Source organism: Lampris incognitus, chromosome 11 (assembly GCF_029633865.1).
Source record: "Lampris incognitus isolate fLamInc1 chromosome 11, fLamInc1.hap2, whole genome shotgun sequence".
NCBI lineage: Eukaryota > Metazoa > Chordata > Actinopteri > Lampriformes > Lampridae > Lampris > Lampris incognitus.
In genome coordinates, this window is record NC_079221.1 from 48,077,828 (window position 1) to 48,094,942 (window position 17,115).

Genomic DNA, 17,115 nt, shown 5'->3' on the forward strand with positions numbered 1-17,115 from the left:
AAGAGCCACACTCAGGCTCTGTCCAGAAGGGGCATGATGCCAAAGTGGAGAAATCTGGATCTTGTGTGTGCTGCTTTCGGAGTCACTATCTGGCAGAGTGCTCGCGGCTGAAAAGTAAGAAGCACAAGGGTAACATTCTCTTTCTGAAGCAAAAAGGGATTTCTTTTGGATGTTTGTGTTCCAGTCATATGAGTGGTGATTGCGACAAGTGCCTAACCTGCAAGGTTTGCGGAAAAAAATCATCCAACCATGCTTCATATTGACAGGCCTTATCCCAGCACAAACCAGCAGCCTAAGGAATCTGCAAGTGTCACTTCAGCTGTCAATCCAGTTGTCACTACAGCTTCACCGCAAACTTGTGATCTTACTGGGGCCGGTGGAGGTGATTGTAAGCTGTCCATTTTGCCAGTCCAAGTCAAGTCCACAAAGGGAGACAAGATACTGCAAATGTATGCCTTTCTCGACCCTGGCAGTTCTGCAACATTTTGTTCTGACCACCTAATGCATGAACTGAATGTGACTGGATGACAGACCAACTCCCTTCTGCGCACTTTGGGATAGGAGAAGGTGGTCCCAAGTACCTCACTGAAAGGTTTGGAGGTTCTGGTCTCAGTGGTGACACCTTCTATAGCCTTCCAGAAGTCATTTCGCAAAGGAAAATACCTGTGACCAGTGACAATATTGTCACCCAGGAAGATTTGGTGAAGTGGCCTTACCTGTCTGATGTCCAAATCCCCAGCATTAAGGCAAATGTTGACTTATTGATTGGTACCGATGCACCCAGATTATTGGAACCTTGGGAGGTGGTCAACAGCCATGGAAATGGTCCGTATGCTGTGAGAACTGTTCTGGGCTGGGTGGTCAACGGGCCCCTTCAAGCAGATAATGGTTCTAAAAATGGGCTTCCAGTGGCCAATGTCAATAGGATTTCCATGAGCAGATTGGGAGAGATGCTGAGCAACCAATATAACCATGATTTTAACGAAAGGAATTCAGAAGAAAAGGGAATGTCAAGAGAAGATGTTCAATGTCTGAAGATCATGGATGAATCAGCACAGCTCATGGATGGACACTATAGTGTGAAGATGCCCTTCAGAAGTGGCCAGCTTGCTCTTCCCAACAACCTCTGTGTGGTCAAGCAACGACTGCTTGGATTACAGAGGAGGTTCAAGAAAGATGAAACGTTTCACAAGGAATACACCAGCTTTTTCACTGATGTTATCAGGAATGGATATGCTGAGGAAGTGCCTCAGCATCAGCTGGATCGTGGAGTTGGGCAAGTCTGGTATGGTCCCCACCATCGTGTGCATCATCCAAGAAAGGGCAACTTAAGGGTGGTGTTCGACTGCGGTGCTGAATACCAGGGAACTTCACTGAACAGTGAACTGTTACAAGGCCCTAATCTCACCAGATCGCTGCTTGGTGTTCTTGTAAGATTCAGACAGGAGCCAGTAGCGTTCATGGGAGACATAGTCAATGTTTTACTAGGTCAAAGTTGCTGAAGAACACCGAGATTTTCGCCGCTTTCTCTGTTGGCCTGAGGGCAATACAAGTCTGAAAGTTGTGGAACACCGAATGACGGTGCACCTGTTCGGGGCAGTTTCTTCCCCAAGTTGTGCGAGATACGCACTAAAGAAGACGGCTGAAGACAATCGTAATCACTTTGTTGCTGATGTTGTTGACACGGTCAAGTGAAACTATTATGTTGACGATTGTTTAAAGAGCCTACCAACAGAGGAGGAAGCAGTGGCCACGGTCCAAGCTCTTTCAGAGATTTGTCAGAGAGGCGGCTTCACATTGACCAAGTGGAGTTGGGATGATGACATTCCCAAAGATATGGCACACCAATGGACAAGATGGCTGGAGGAACTGGAAAAAATTATGTCATTCAAAGTCAACAGATGTGTTAAGCCTAAAGACTTTGGATGCCCCACTCGTGCAGAATTACATAATTTTTCTGACGCTAGTGAACATGGATTTGGCACTGTCACCTATCTTAGGCTGCAGAACAGCAGGAACAGTATCCATGTTTCACTCCTCCCGGGGAAAGCGTGAGTCACACCTCTGAAACATATAACCATTCCCCGTCTTGAATTGACAGCTGCGGTCCTGGCAGTCCGAGTGGACCAGATGTTGGAAGACTGAGCTTCAGCTGCCGTTGGATCAATCAACATTCTGGACAGACAGCATGTCAGTGATTAAGTACATAAGAAACAAGGACAAGCGCTTTCATACCTTCGTCGCAAACAGGGTGTCAACCATTAGAGAAATGACTGACGTGTCTCAATGGAAGTACATCAACATCATAGACAACCCCGCTGATGACGCATCCAGGGGTATGAAAGCTGAAGAGCTGCTGACTGGTGACAGATGGATTGAGGGCCCAAAGTTCCTCTCTCATCCTGTGGATGAATGGCCTACTTATACAGCAGACTGCATTGTTGCCAGCGATGATCCAGAGGTCAAGAAGCCTGTTGTCGTGAACACGATCATCACAGACACACCCAATGCTACAGAACAGCTTGTTACTTACTTCTCCAATTGGAAGAAACTCAAGACAGCTGTGGCATGGTTTCTAAAGGTGAAGAGGACTCTTCTGGAGCTGGTACAACGGAGGAAGGAGTTGCAGGCTGTTAAGGTCCATGAGAAGGATACACGTGGTTCTTCCAGGCACATTGAGGCAGAGATGGAAAAGGCCAAAGGAGCCCTGAGAGGGCAGACCTTGTCATTGGATGACCTATTGGAAGCCGAAGTTTCCATCATTCGATACTGTCAGCAACAAAGGTTCCAGAAGGAAATAGCTGCATTATCAGCTGGAAAATCAGTTGCAAGAGACAGTGTGATCTACAAGCTGGACCCACGATTGGGTGATGGCCTTTTGAGAGTTGGTGGACGACTGAGTAGAGTGGCGATGCCTGAAGAAACGAAACATCCGCTCAGTCTGTCTAAAGATCAGTACATCTCCACACTCATTCTGAGGCACATCCATGAACAACTGGGACACAGTGGAAGAAATCATACACTGTCGAAGCTTCACAAGAAGTTCTGGATCACAAACGCCAATTCGGCTGTGAGGAAGATCATTGGAAAGTGCTGCTTTTGCAGGCTCCACTGTGCAAGGGTAGGAGAACAGAAGATGGCAGATTTGCCTGAGGAAAGGCTTCTGCCTGATTTACCTCTCTTCACCAACGTTGGAGTTGACTACTTCGGGCCGTTTGAAGTGAAGAGAGGCCGAAGTATGTCTAAGCACTACGGGTTGATTTTCACCTGTTTCTCAAGTAGAGCTGTCCATTTGGAAGTGGCGCCATCTCTGGATACTGATGCATGCATCAACGCCATACGGAGATTCATCTGCAGAAGAGGGCAGGTATCCCAGATGGGATCTGACAATGGAACGAACTTCGTGGGAACAGAGCGAGAGTTGAAGGAGGTTCTTGCAGCTCTGAATCAGGAACGGTTGAAGGGAGCCTTGCTCCATGATGGAATTCACTGGAGTTTCAACCCACCAGCAGTATCGCACCACGGAGGCGTGTGGGAGCGAGTTATCCGCATGGTGAGGAAGGTTCTTACGTCTGTTTTGCATTTGCAAACTCTGGATGACGACGATTTGCACACTGTCTTGTGCGAAGTGGAGGCAATATTAAACGACCGCCCCATCACCAAACTTTCCGACGATCCTAGCGATCTTGAACCGCTCACTCCCAACTATATTCTCCTGATGAAAGGCAAGCCAGTCTTACCGCCTGGGCTCTTTGTGAAGGAGGATTTGTATGTGACGAGGAGGTGGAGGCAAGCTCAGTATATTTCTGGACTTTTCTGGAAAAGATGGGTACAGGAGTACCTCCCTCTCCTTCAAGAACGGCAAAAGTGGAGTCAACCCAGGAGAAATTTGGTACCTGGAGATATCGTCGTTGTGGTCGACTCTGCAGCTCCTCGAGGCTCTTGGCTCCTCGGCAGAGTTTTGGAGACCTTCCCAGACAAGAACGGCTTGGTGCGCTCAATGCGTCTTCAGACCAAATCTAACATGTTGGAGCGACCAGTAACCAAGCTTTGTCTTTTGCACGAGGCAGCAGTTTCACAGACTTGAGACTGTTAATGCAATATGGTTCCCTATGACCCACTTTGGCTTTTTGGTTGCATTTACATGGTGTAATTGTTACGCCTGCCACCATGTAACAATTGGTGCCGGCGTGTTAGAGCCAATTTGCTGGTTTAGTGCCATATTTCATATTTCATTTATTTTTTTTGCTTGCATTTCTCTATTGTTATGCAATATGTATCATTCTATGCATTATGCCTTTGTATGAAACTGGGTTCTTGATGGCAGTTCCCTTTATTGCCAGTAGGTGGCTCTACCTGTCAGAGCGGAAATGCATTACCTGTCTATATAATGTGTATGGTCCTGATGACATTCAGGTGTGTTTGTTACCGGCGAGGGCAAACAAGTTTTTGTCACGTCATGTCGTTTGTTGTGCACTTGTCAAGGTAGTACCGTTTGCTTTAGATCTTTCATGCAATTGTGCATCGAATATTTTTGCAGCGTAAATAAATACACTTGTGGAGTATTATTGCAACGGACCTTGTGGAAATTCAATCATTGATCTGACAAGTGGCCTACTTCAACACGGACGAGTCAATTAGTAAGTTCTAGCCGGTTTCAGCCTCCTCATGGCTTGTAGGTTTATTGTTTCTTGTCCCAAGTAATTCAAGCCATTACACTGACCTCAGTGTGGTTTTGAAGATGCTAAGATTTTCATTGGGAATGATGAATAAGGACATGATTAGGAATGAGTATATTAGATGGACAGCTCAGGTCGGACAGTTTGGAGACAAAGCAAGAGAGGCAAGATTGAGATGGCTTGGACATGTGTGGAGGAGAGATGCTGGGTATATTGAGAGAAGGATGCTGCTGAATATGGAGCTGCCAGGGAAGAGGAAAAGAGGAAGGCCAAAAGAGGAGGTTTATGGATGTGGTGAAGGAAGACATGCAGGTGACTGCTGTAACAGAGGAAGACGCAGAAGACGGGAAGAAATGGAAACGGATGACCCGCTGTGGTGACCCCTAATGGGAGCAGCTGAAAGTAGTGGTAGTAGTAGTAGAAGTAGTAGTAGTAGTAGTAGTAGTTGTAGTAGTGTGGTTTTAAATCAGTGTGGGCCTGAAGAGGTTTTATTTCTGAGAGGGGATTTTAACTGTAAAGAAAATGCCAATATAGACAGGAATCATTTTTAACCTCATGCTGCCTCCAGACGTGCAATCAAGCAGTTGACAGTAACTCCTAGTTGAGTTGATGTGTGGAGAGAGATGCAGGAGGAAGTTAGACAGTACACATGGGTTCATAGTAAATAAAAGTTTTGGGTTTTTTTGTAAATTTATTTCTGATTTTTCCATTTTTCTCTCAATTTAGTGGCCAATCGATCCCTATTCTAGTTCAAACTCCCACCCTCATACTGTATGCGATCGCCAACTGCATCTCTCCGGACGGCAGTCTCGAAGGAGACGCCTCATCACCAAAGTGGCGAGGCGAATCCAGGCCAAACCACTGCTTTTTCCCCACACACACACAGACGCAGTCATGTGATGAACACAAGCCGACTCCGCCCCCCTCCCGAAGACAGCGTTGCCAATTATTGCTGCTTCATCGAGTCCGGCCATAGTCGGATCTGATGAGACCGAGGCGCGAACCCCTGTCCCCAGTGGACAACTGCATCGACACAAAGCCGATGCTTAGACCGCCGCGGACAAGAAAGTATTTTACTATGTCATGATTAGACTGTTTTTATTCCTTTGGGCATCATTTTAGTGTTTTAAAGGAATGCAGGATTGTGCCCATTGGTTTTTCAGATCGCTCAATCGTGCCATGCAATGTTTTTATTGCAAAAGTCAAACAAAAGTCTGCTTACTGACATTTTAACACTGCTATGTTACTAGATGCACATTTTTAAGAAACTTTTACTTTTCTGTGGAATATTTTTAAAACTAGTGAAAGGGAGACTGGTTCTTTGGGCTTTGATGCTGGTCTGGTTTCGTTGGACCAGGAAAAGGCTTTTGACCGGGTTGAGCACCAATACTTTTGGAAAGTGTTAGAAAGGTTTGGCCTCAGCCCTGGACTCATTGCCAAGATTAAGGTTTTGCATGAAGATATTGAGATTGTACTGAAAATTAATGGTGTTTTGTGTAAACCTTTCAAAGCATCTAGAGGTGTAAGATCAAGCTGCTCGATGTCGGGCATGCTCTATGCGCTTTCAATCAAACCCATATTGCACAATTTCGCTCTTATATTGGTGGTCTGTTTTGCCTGATTTAAACACACGAATTGTTTTATCTGCATACACAAACAATATAGTTGCTATTGTAAAGAAACAAGATGATATGAATTTGATTGAAAAATTTGTGAAAATGTTTGGGAATCTCTCAGCCGCTAAAGTAAATTGGGTAAAAAGTGAAGCCTTAACAGTTGGAAAGTGGTCTGTCTGCAGGTCTGTCTCAGATGCCAGAAGGGCTAAATTGGAAGAGGGGAGGTTTCAAGTACCTAGCAGTCTTTCTTGGTGATGACCGGACTGTTGAGAAAAACAGGGAGGGGGGGTGATGGAAAAGGTGGAGGGGAGATTACGAAAGCGGAGATGGCTGTTGCCACCAATGTCTTACACAGGAAGATATTTAATTGTTAATAATTTGGCTGCCTCCACCCTCTGGCACAAGCTAACATGTATGGAACACCCTGCCGGATTGCTAAAAAAAAAGTCTATTCTGGTGAACTTTTTTGAGGATAAACTGCACTGGGTACCACAGTGTGTACTGTACCTACCAAAAGAGGAGGGTGGGCAGGGTCTAGTGCATCTAGAGAGCAGAGTAGCAGCTGTTAGATTACAGTTCATACAGCGTTACCTCACAGGGACTGATGATGTGCTGTGAAGACCTCTCATGAGCATCATTTTAAAGAAGATACAGGGTTTTGGTTTAGATGGCTCTTTGTTTTTAACAGACTGTGTTTTTACGAGTGTGCATGATCTGCCACCTTTCTATCAAGGATTGTTTAGAGCCTGGACTCTTTTTAAGTGGTACAGACTGGCGCCTACAAGCATCTCTGTTTTGGCTCCTGGAAGATCCTCTAATCCAGCAGTGGCTAACCATGTGCCATGAAGAGTCATGTGTATGCAGGTTTCCATTCCAACCCTACTCCACACCAGGTGATTTCACTTGCCACCCGCCAAATGCGAGTAGATTTTCTAATTGGCGAGTAAATCTCAGAAGCCTACCCGCCAAATGGCGAGTAATAAAAAAAGTGAAATCCAACCACTTAACCCCCCCCCCGCCATCTCTCTCGCTCCCTCTCTCTCTCCTTAGCAACAGCAATAACAGAAACTAACCAATCAAAGTGCATTAGAATGTTCCTAGACGCCACTGGCGGGTAATATTACACACCCACTCGAGAGGAACAATGACAGCAGCACCCGTCAAACTCGGTACTAGCCTACTCTATTCTTTTAACTAACGTTAGCGAGCAACACCAGTTACGTGGTGATGTTTAGAAGGCGCAAAACCACCATCAGAAAGACAACCATGCCCCGAAGAGGAGGAAGAAGGCACCATCACCACCAAACCGAAAAAAAGAAAGTTTAGTGAAAAGTGGAGGTATGACGATAAAGGAGCTGCGAGAAGCTGGCTGGAGTGTAACGCACGGACCGTGATAATGAGTTGCTCTGTCTGTCGCCAGGATGCCAAAAACCGTAGCAATTCATTTGTCACCGGTAACCAGATAATGAAGGTAGAAAACATCAGGGAACGTGAGACCTCCAGATGTCACATTACCTGTATGAAGGCCTCTCGGGCTCAGTCGGAGCCTGTCCTCGCAACATCCTCCGTAAAGGCGCTAATAGCCATGTCCGAGCAGACCAGCATGAAAATCTCTCCGACTTCGAATGGATGTGCGAGTATGTGAATTTAGTTGTCATCTCAAAATATCCTTATACAGCGTCTGGTGCTCATCCGCGGATGCGCTGGCCACGAGAATGTCATCCACGTAAACAAAGAAGAACGGCATATCCCGTAGCACAGAGTCCATCAGCCTCTGGAACATCTGCGCTGCCCCCTTGAGACCGAAGGGCATCCGCAGGAACTCGAAGAGTCCAAATGGCGTGATGACCGCTGTCTTGGGCACGTCCCAAGGGTGGACCAGTAACTGGTGGTAGCTCTGCACCAAATCTACTTTGGAAAAGATGGTGGCCCCGCCAGGTGGGCGGAGACATCCTGTATGTGTGGGACGGGGTACCGGTCAGGGGTTGTGACGTTGTTCAGGCGACGCAAATCGCCGCAGGGACGCCAACCGCCATCAGCCTTGGAAACCATGTGCAGGGGGGAAGCCCACGGGCTGTCCGAGCGGCGCACAATGCAGAGGCGTTCCATGGTGGCAAACTCCTCCCTGGCGATCGTGAGCTTAGCAGAGTCGAGGCGCCGAGCATGTGCGTAGACCGGGGGCCCATCGGTGGCAATATGATGCTCCACGCCGTGCTTGGCCACCGCTAACGAGAACGTAGGTGGGGTGAGGTCAGGGAACTCTGCGAGCAGTCGTTGATGCGTATCTCCGGCGGCGAGCATGTTTGACAGGCCGAGCGTCCCTGCACCTCCCAGTGTGCACGGGTATGTAGCGAAAGCGACGGCATCGATCAAGCGACAGTTTGTAACATCCACCAGCAGCCTGAAGGCGCACAGGAAGTCCGCGCCCAGGAGGGGAACCGACACCGCGGCCATAACGAAGTTCCAGTCGAAACGCCGCCCGCCGAAACACCCCTCCACATACCTTATGCCGTAGGTACGTATGGGCGTGCCGTTCGCGGCATCCATCCGGGGGCCTTGACCGCCGACCATGGTGTCCGCGGCCGATGCAGGCAGGATGCTACGCTGAGCGCCCGAATCGACCGGCAGCCGCCGGCCAGATAAGGCGTCCTTGATAAACAACAGCCTGCTGTTCTCGCCGGCGCGGTCCTGGCGTTTCCCTGGACGCTGAAGCTGCATGGCGGGCGACACCGCTTGGCCCTGGCACCAAATCTGTTGTGGTAATAACACAACCCGCTGTCACGCTGGCGGCGGGCAGCCACCGCAGCCGCGGTGCCCGCTGCGTCCTCCAGCGGCGGGGGCGAGGTCTGGGTGGGGAGCATCGCATGAACGAACTGCTGCCGGTTGGCAAGGAAAATCCTGTTTGCTGCCGCACCCAGAGCGCGGTAGTCTTTGTTGGAGGAGAGGGGGGAGCTGGCTAACGCTGTGCGCACAGGCGCCGGGAGCTGCCGCTGAAAAATATGGGTGAAAATGAAGGAGGGGTCCGCCGAGCCCAAAACGGCCAACATCTTCTCCAGCAGCTCAGAAGGTTTGCTATCGCCGAGTCCATTGAGTGACAACAGGCGATCCGCCTTCTCCACCTCCGACAGCTGTAAAAGGAATGCCTTGAGTGCGCCGTATTTTCCCACAGCCGGGGGGGGGGGCTTCCAGTAGCCCCATAGCTCGGGCCGTCGTCTGGGCATCCAACGCCGCCACCACATGGAAATACCTCGTAACATCCCGCGTTATTCCTCCCAGCTCGAACTGGGCTTCAATGTCCCGAAATCATGGCAGGGAACGGTACTGCCAAAACTTGAGCAACTTCACCACTGCTGCTGAGATGATAGCGCTAACATGAGCCATTGTGTTAGCATCAATCGGAGCCGGAGCGATGTCGTCATCGCTTTGGGTCGACATGTTCGTTGTCAACGTGCGGGGTCACCAATGTGGGAGCGCAGGAATGAGGAGACGGAGAGGTCGAGTCAAGCCAAAAAGTTAATTTCGGACCCTTTTCACTGGTACATTCTTCATCTTTGGTTGAAGGGTTGCTAGTCAGTGAAATCACCTGGTTTGGAGTCTGGCTGGAATGAAATCCTGCATACACATGGCTCTCCATGGCACATGGTTAGCCTGCCCATGGGGCCAGGCTGGACATTCAGGATGACATCAAACATGGTCTCAAGTGGAGGCTATGCTCAGCTCGAACTGTTAAATTGAAGCACATAGTGGATGCTGCAGGTCCGAAGCTTCTTGACATAGAGGCAATGGCTTCACTGCTGGGCTTGAGGTCAAGCCGACATACTAGAGACATTCTGAATGCATGGCTTAAAAGACTCACTAGTTAGGAACTGGACATGCTGCAGTACTATGTCGTTGGAACTGAGACTCCAGATAATGGAGATCCTTTCCCTGAGTTGGGTCTCCAAATAGACCAGACTGGACTAACGGGACCTTTGCTGGTCTCAAATTTGGCTACTAAAATGGACCTTTACATGTTAGATGGGAAAGTCTTGTATGAGTGTTGTGTTGTAGCCATGAACAAAAGAATGATGAATGAGAGGAAGGACACTGTATGGAGAACAAAGTTCAAAGTAGCAGCTGATTGTAGGCCAGTGTGGCGGGTGTTAAAGCCCTGCTGAACAGAAGGTCAGGTGGCCTGCAGAGGAGGATCCTACAGGGAGCGCTTGCAGTCAATATTTTCATATCTAAAATAAATCCAACAGTGTCCTTTCTGTCAGCCGCCAGAGACCATTTTTAATTGTTACGTGGAATGTGAAAGACGTCATGTGCTTTTTGAAGCTCTGCAAACGATATTCTCACACTGTAGTGAAAAAAATGGAATGAAACTGTTTTTATCTTTGGCGCTGGGTCCAAGAGCAAGGATGCAGAAAAGTGGCAACTGTTAAATTTTGTAGTAGAACGAGCTGAGTTATCAATTTATAGAAGTAGGAAAAGACAAATTAATAATGGTTCAGAGGAAGATTTACTGCTTTTGTTCATTGCAAGGGTGAAGGCGAAAGTCCACGTGGATTTCCGATTCTTTACCCTAATGAACAACAAAGATGAATTTATTGCGAGGTGGTGTTTCACTATAGCCATTCGCTCAGTGAATGAGGGCCAATTGGTATTTAATGGTTTTTGTATAAATGGTTTGAACCCTTTGGGAATATGTGACTTAAACAAGTTTTTTAAAGATTTAAGCGTCTTTTGCTATTATTCATTATATGCGAGTATCATTATTTTTTATCATTTACTTTTTCTGTCCATTCATTTTTTTCCCCTCCAGTTGTTTTGCTTGGAGAAATCTGTCTGCCTGCCCATCTTTTTTTTCTATCTTTGAATGTATCTGGGGTTCTGTGATGGAAGATGACCTCTTTGTTATGTGTTAATGTAAAGGAGTTATTTATGCTGATGTTGTGAAATTGATATGACATTGTTGAAGTTTTGTCCTGTGTAAAATAGAGTTGTTTAAAATTCAATTCTCTCTCTCTCTCTCTCTCTCTCTCTCTCTCTCTCTCTCTCTCTCTCTCTCTCTCTCTCTCTCTCTCTCTCTCCCCCTCCCTCTCGTCAGAGAGGGTTTGCTGAGCACTCTTAACAACACAGTGTTTAGAGTATAAATCTTGTAGGTCTTGAGACAACAGTGAAGGTATCTGGCTTAAATGTGGGTGGGATCAAATAGACGGTTGAGTTCAAATTTCCAAACACATTCAACGCCTCATCAGAATCAGAAGAATCAGAATCAGAACCACTTTGTTTGTCGTTTCATTCCATGCACTTGCGCACACTAAATGAAACAAAACATCATTTCCCCCAGCCCACAGCAGTGCAACACAAAGACAAAAAAACATATCCAAAAACTACAAGAACACATATATTCGAACTAACATATAACTAAACTAAAAAAAATAAAAATAAAGATAAAAAAAATAAAAATCCCTGTCCAGGAGAACAAACGCCAGCAAGGATGACTGTCAGAACTGCCGGTCTGCATGAGCTAGCAGTTAGCTTAGCCTGCCCCGCTTCCACATCCTGTCAGACCGCCCTCGGTGCTTTCTCTTCGGGCGCAGCTCCGGTCAGAGCCGTGGTCCTTGGAACCACAGGACGCAGCAGACCAAGCTCCCTCAGCCAATCCAACGCCAGTGTGACACTCACAATTGTGTTGTCACAATTTAAGTCATTGTATTTGATGTATTGTTAGTAGGAGCCAGATTTATTTCATTGTTGTGTTGTGGTGACCCACATCTATATATCGAGAGACATTCACCTAAGAGGACGGTGTACCTTTAAGGGAAGAGGCGAGGGGTCAGATAATGCACTTCCGCTTCCGGTTCACAGTCAGTTCAGTGTCGTTGTCGAACGTATGACATGCAAAGTTGGAGCTAGTAAACTACCTCGACTACGTCTACTCTCACGTCTCCTGTCTCGTTGTTTTCTAACTCCACATTGGTGACCCCGACGTGATCGAACTACTAATACGAGTATGTCTGACAACGACGACGCCGGTGCTAACAACATGGCTATTGCTAACGCTAGCATTTACACCGCTGCTGTGAAGCTACCCGACTTTTGGCAGCATAATCCACGGCCGTGGTTTCAACATGTGGAAGCCCAGTTCCAGCTGAGAGGGATAACGCAGGATGCAACGCAGTACTTCTACGTAGTGGCGGCGTTAGACGCATCGACAACGGCGCGAGCAATGACGCTGTTGGAAGCTCCGCCAGCTGCTGGCAAGTACGATGCTATAAAGACATTCCTCCTGAAACTATTTGAACTGTCGGAGCTGGAGAAGGCAGACCGTTTACTGTCCCCGAATGGCCTCGGCGACGGCAAACCGTCTGAGTTAATGGAAAAAATGCTGTCTGTGCTGGGATCGGCTGATCCGGCCTTTCTTTTCACACACATTTTTCTGAGGCAGCTCCCCGCACCTGTACGCACAGCACTGTCCAGTTCTCCTCTCGCCGCCTCCAAGGACTACCGTTCTCTGGCTGCTGAAGCAGACAGGGTTTCCCTGGCCAACCGGCAACAGTTTGTGCATGCCCTGCTACCCCACCAGACCGCCCCACCACCACCTGTGTACGACTATATGGACACCGCGGCTGCGGTGACAGCCCGCCACCAACCTGACGATGGGCTCTGTTATTACCATGCCAGGTTTGGGGCAAAAGCAAAACGGTGTCGCAAACCCTGCAATTACAGGGTTCAGGGAAATGCCAAGGCCGGCGCTCGTTAACGGCTATGGGCGCCGGCCGTGACTGCAAGCTGTTGTTCATCAGAGACTCCTTGTCGGGCCGACGGCTGCTGGTTGACTCTGGCGCTCAACGCAGCATACTACCAGCACAAGCTGTGGACACGAGGACCGACAGTCACGGCCCCCAGATGGACGCCGCCAACGGCACGTCCATTCGGACGTACGGTATCAGACATGTGGACGTGTGTTTTGGCGGCCGACGTTTCGGCTGGGACTTTGTGATGGCTGCTGTATCCACCCCGCTCCTAGGTGCGGATTTCCTCTGTGCTTTCAACCTGCTGGTGGATGTTAAAAACTGTCGCGTGATTGATGCCGTCTCTTTTGCGTCATACCCCTGCACGCTTGGGGGCGCTGGAGCGCTGTGCCTCGCTAACACACTCTCCACCGGGGATCCATACCAACGCCTGCTCGCAAATTTCCCCGAGCTGACCACACCCACCTTCTCCTCGGCGGTGGCCAAGCACGGCGTGGAACATCATATCACCACAGTGGGCCCCCCAGTTTACGCCCGGGCCCGACGCCTCGACTCGGCCAAGCTTGCAATAGCCAGGGAGGAGTTTTCGACTATGGAGCGCCTCGGCATTGTCCGCCGTTCTGACAGCCCGTGGGCTTCCCCTCTTCACATGGTTACTAAGGCCGACGGGGGTTGGCGCCCGTGCGGGGACTACCGTTGCCTAAACAATGCCACGACCCCCGACCGGTACCCCATACCGCACATACAAGATTTCTCTACCCACCTGGCGGGCGCTGCCATCTATTCCAAAATCGACTTAGTGCGGGGGTATCACCAAGTGCCGGTCCCCCCACTGGATGTCCCAAAAACGGCTGTCATCACACCCTTTGGGCTCTTTGAGTTTTTACGTATGCCTTTCGGCCTTAAAGGGGCGGCGCAGACGTTTCAGCGCCTTATGGATTCTGTGCTCCGCGACATGCCATTTTTGTTTGTGTACTTAGACGACATCCTCGTGGCCAGCGCGTCGGCGGAGGAACACATGACGCACCTCACACAGCTGTTCGACAGGCTCAGCGAACACGGCCTCATCATCAACCCAGCTAAGTGTCAGTTCGGGGAGTCGTCCATCACCTTCCTCGGGCACCACATCACTCCACAGGGGGCCGTTCCCCTCCCTGCCAGGGTTGAGGCTGTCACCATGTTCCCCCGCCCCCGCACTGTACAGTCGCTGCAGGAATTCCTGGGCATGGTGAACTTTTATAACCGTTTCCTGCCCCGTGCCGCCCACATCATGCGTCCCCTGTATGAGGCCCTGCGGGGTAAGAAGTCTAAGGACGAGCTGGACTGGTCTTCGGGGATGGACGAGGCTTTTGTGGCCGCCAAGACCGCGCTGGCCAACGCTGCGCTGCTAGCTCACCCGTCGCCTGCCGCCCCCATAGCCCTTACAACGGATGCCTCCGACTACGCCGTGGGGGCCGTGTGTGAGCAGTGGGTGGAGGGGGGCTGGCAGCCGTTGGCGTTCTTCAGTAAACAACTCCGTGAGAGCGAGCGCAAATACAGCACCTTTGATAGGGAACTACTGGGTCTCTTCCTCGCAACCAGACACTTTAGGTTCCTGTTGGAGGGCCGACAGTTCACCGCTTTCGTGGACCACAAACCGCAGACGTTCTGTATGGCCAAAACCTCAGAACCGTGGTCTGGGCGTCAGCAGCGCCATCTCGCGGCGGTTTCCGAGTTTACCACGGACATACAACACGTGTCGGGCAAGGATAACTTCGTCGCCGACTGCCTTTCACGGGCAGTTGTTAACGCCGTTCACTTGGGACTCGACTACGCCGCTATGGCAGCGGACCAAGCCAAGGACGCGACCGTTCAAGACTACCGGTCGACCCCTACGGCGCTACGGCTGGAGGAAGTGACGTTCGACGCGGCCAACACCACCCTCCTCTGTGACATCTCCACCGGTCAACCGCGCCCCCTGGTGCCTACTTCCTGGCGGCGCCGAGTTTTCGACACCGTCCATGGCCTTTCCCACCCGGGAGTGAAGGCCTCGACCAAGCTGGTGAGCGTCAAGTTCGTTTGGCCTGGGCTCCGTAAGGATGTTAGAGCCTGGGCCGGCTCGTGTGTGGCATGCCAACGCGCCAAGGTGCACCGCCATACCAAGGCCCCTTTGGCGCCGTTTGTGGTTCCAAAGAGGCGGTTTGACCACGTCAATGTTGACCTGGTGGGTCCCCTGCCCCCTTCCCGTGGTTATACGTTCCTCCTCACTATTGTGGACAGGGCCACCAGGTGGCCAGAGGCTATTCCCTTGTCCTCCACGACGGCAGCAGAGGTAGCGCGGGCGTTCATCGGCTGCTGGGTGGCCCGTTTCGGCACGCCTGGTGACATCACGAGCGACCGGGGCTCCCAGTTTACCTCGGAGCTCTGGACGGCGGTCGCTGAGCACCTGGGGATGAAGATCCACCGCACTACGGCGTACAACCCGCAGAGCAACGGACTTTGTGAGCGGTTCCATCGGGACATGAAAGCCGCTCTGCGGGCAAGCCTCACTGGCTGCGACTGGATGGACCGGCTCCCGTGGGTCATGCTCGGCTTGCGTTCGGCCCCGAAGGAAGACCTCCAGACCTCCTCCGCTGAGCTGGTGTATGGCCAGCCCCTGCGGGTTCCGGGGGAGTTTCTTCCGGATGCTACGGCTCCCTGGTCGGCCGCCTCTCACCTCAGTGCGTCCCGGAGCGCTGCCGGTGCCTTCGCTCCCGTTCCGATGTCTCAACACTGCCTCCCCCGGTCCTACGTCCCCAAGGATCTGCCATCGGCGAGGTACGTCTTCATTAGGCACGACAGCCATCAGTCCCCGCTGCAGCCCCCATACGACGGGCCCTTCCGCGTCCTGGAGGCGGGGGATAAGAACTTTGTGGTGGACATGGGGGGCAGGCCGGAGCGGGTCGCTATAGACCATCTCAAGCCCACTCACTTGGACATTGGGGAGCCAATGCAATTGGCCCTACCCCCGCGGCGGGGGCGCCCTCCTAGGTCGGCCCCGGCACCTGCCTCTGTTCCTGCTTTGGCCCCGCCTATGGCCCGGGTTTCGGCCCCATCTGTTTCCCCTCCTGTGAAGTGCAGCCGTTATGGCCGCAGGGTCCGCCCTCCGACTCGTCACCTGTTTTCCCCGTGACTTTGCACTATGTCATTGACTGTTCTGTTGTAGAGTCTATTTTTATGTTCATGACTTGCACTTTTGCTGTTTTGCATTGTTTTGTTTAGGTGAATTCTGGGGGGGCCTGTGTGGTGACCCACATCTATATATCGAGAGACATTCACCTAAGAGGACGGTGTACCTTTAAGGGAAGAGGCGAGGGGTCAGATAATGCACTTCCGCTTCCGGTTCACAGTCAGTTCAGTGTCGTTGTCGAACGTATGACATGCAAAGTTGGAGCTAGTAAACTACCTCGACTACGTCTACTCTCACGTCTCCTGTCTCGTTGTTTTCTAACTCCACAGTGTAGACTAAGTATTTCTAATGTATTGCAGCTGCAATATGTCTCCACGCCACAAGGCGGCGCGCTGGTCTGGCAGAGTATTGTGTTTCTATAAGTGTGTTGCAGTGGGCTCGTGCCTTCAGACGTCACCAGCCTGCTCAATAAGTCAACCACGTCTCCTGTTTTATGCTTTCTTTCTGTTTAAAACAGGTATGTAATGTCACCAAGCATGACTGAATGATATAGGAACCAAACGTATACATGTTTGACTTAAAAACTACGAAGTCCTGGGTCTTTATGTCCAGTAAAAAGTTTATTTTGTCGAACTAGAAAAGTTCGCTAGCTACTTAGTTAGCCAGTTAGCTAACTTACCTCGTCATGCCCGTAGCTGTGTGCCGGTTTGTGTTGAGGAATAGGATGGTGATACTTGCCATTATTGAGTGTTTTGTTTAGTTTTTGGTTCCTGGGCTCATTTGGTTTCTTTTGTGGTTTAACTGAATGTAGAAACATGTACAAACGTTATGATATTGTCTTTAATGAACGGTTTTATGAGCTACGGTGAAAACAAGAGTAGCCAAGGTTACCATGGTAACATGTGGTCAGTTCATGAGCCAGTTAAGGTGGC

General features: G+C 50.1%; 1 protein-coding gene across 2 annotated transcripts in view; it reads left to right on the plus strand.

The window, feature by feature from the left end:
- Nucleotides 1-17,115, plus strand: part of LOC130120859 (ephrin type-A receptor 6-like) — a 177,797-nt gene that overhangs the window by 78,873 nt on the left and 81,809 nt on the right. The window contains exon 4 of one of the 2 annotated variants that reach the window (XM_056289652.1): nucleotides 1,738-1,755. The exons of the other annotated variant lie outside the window; for it this stretch is intronic. Within the exon in view, the coding sequence (XP_056145627.1) occupies nucleotides 1,738-1,755 (18 nt within the window). The remainder of the gene's footprint in view (nucleotides 1-1,737; nucleotides 1,756-17,115) is intronic. 2 annotated transcript variants of the gene reach the window in all.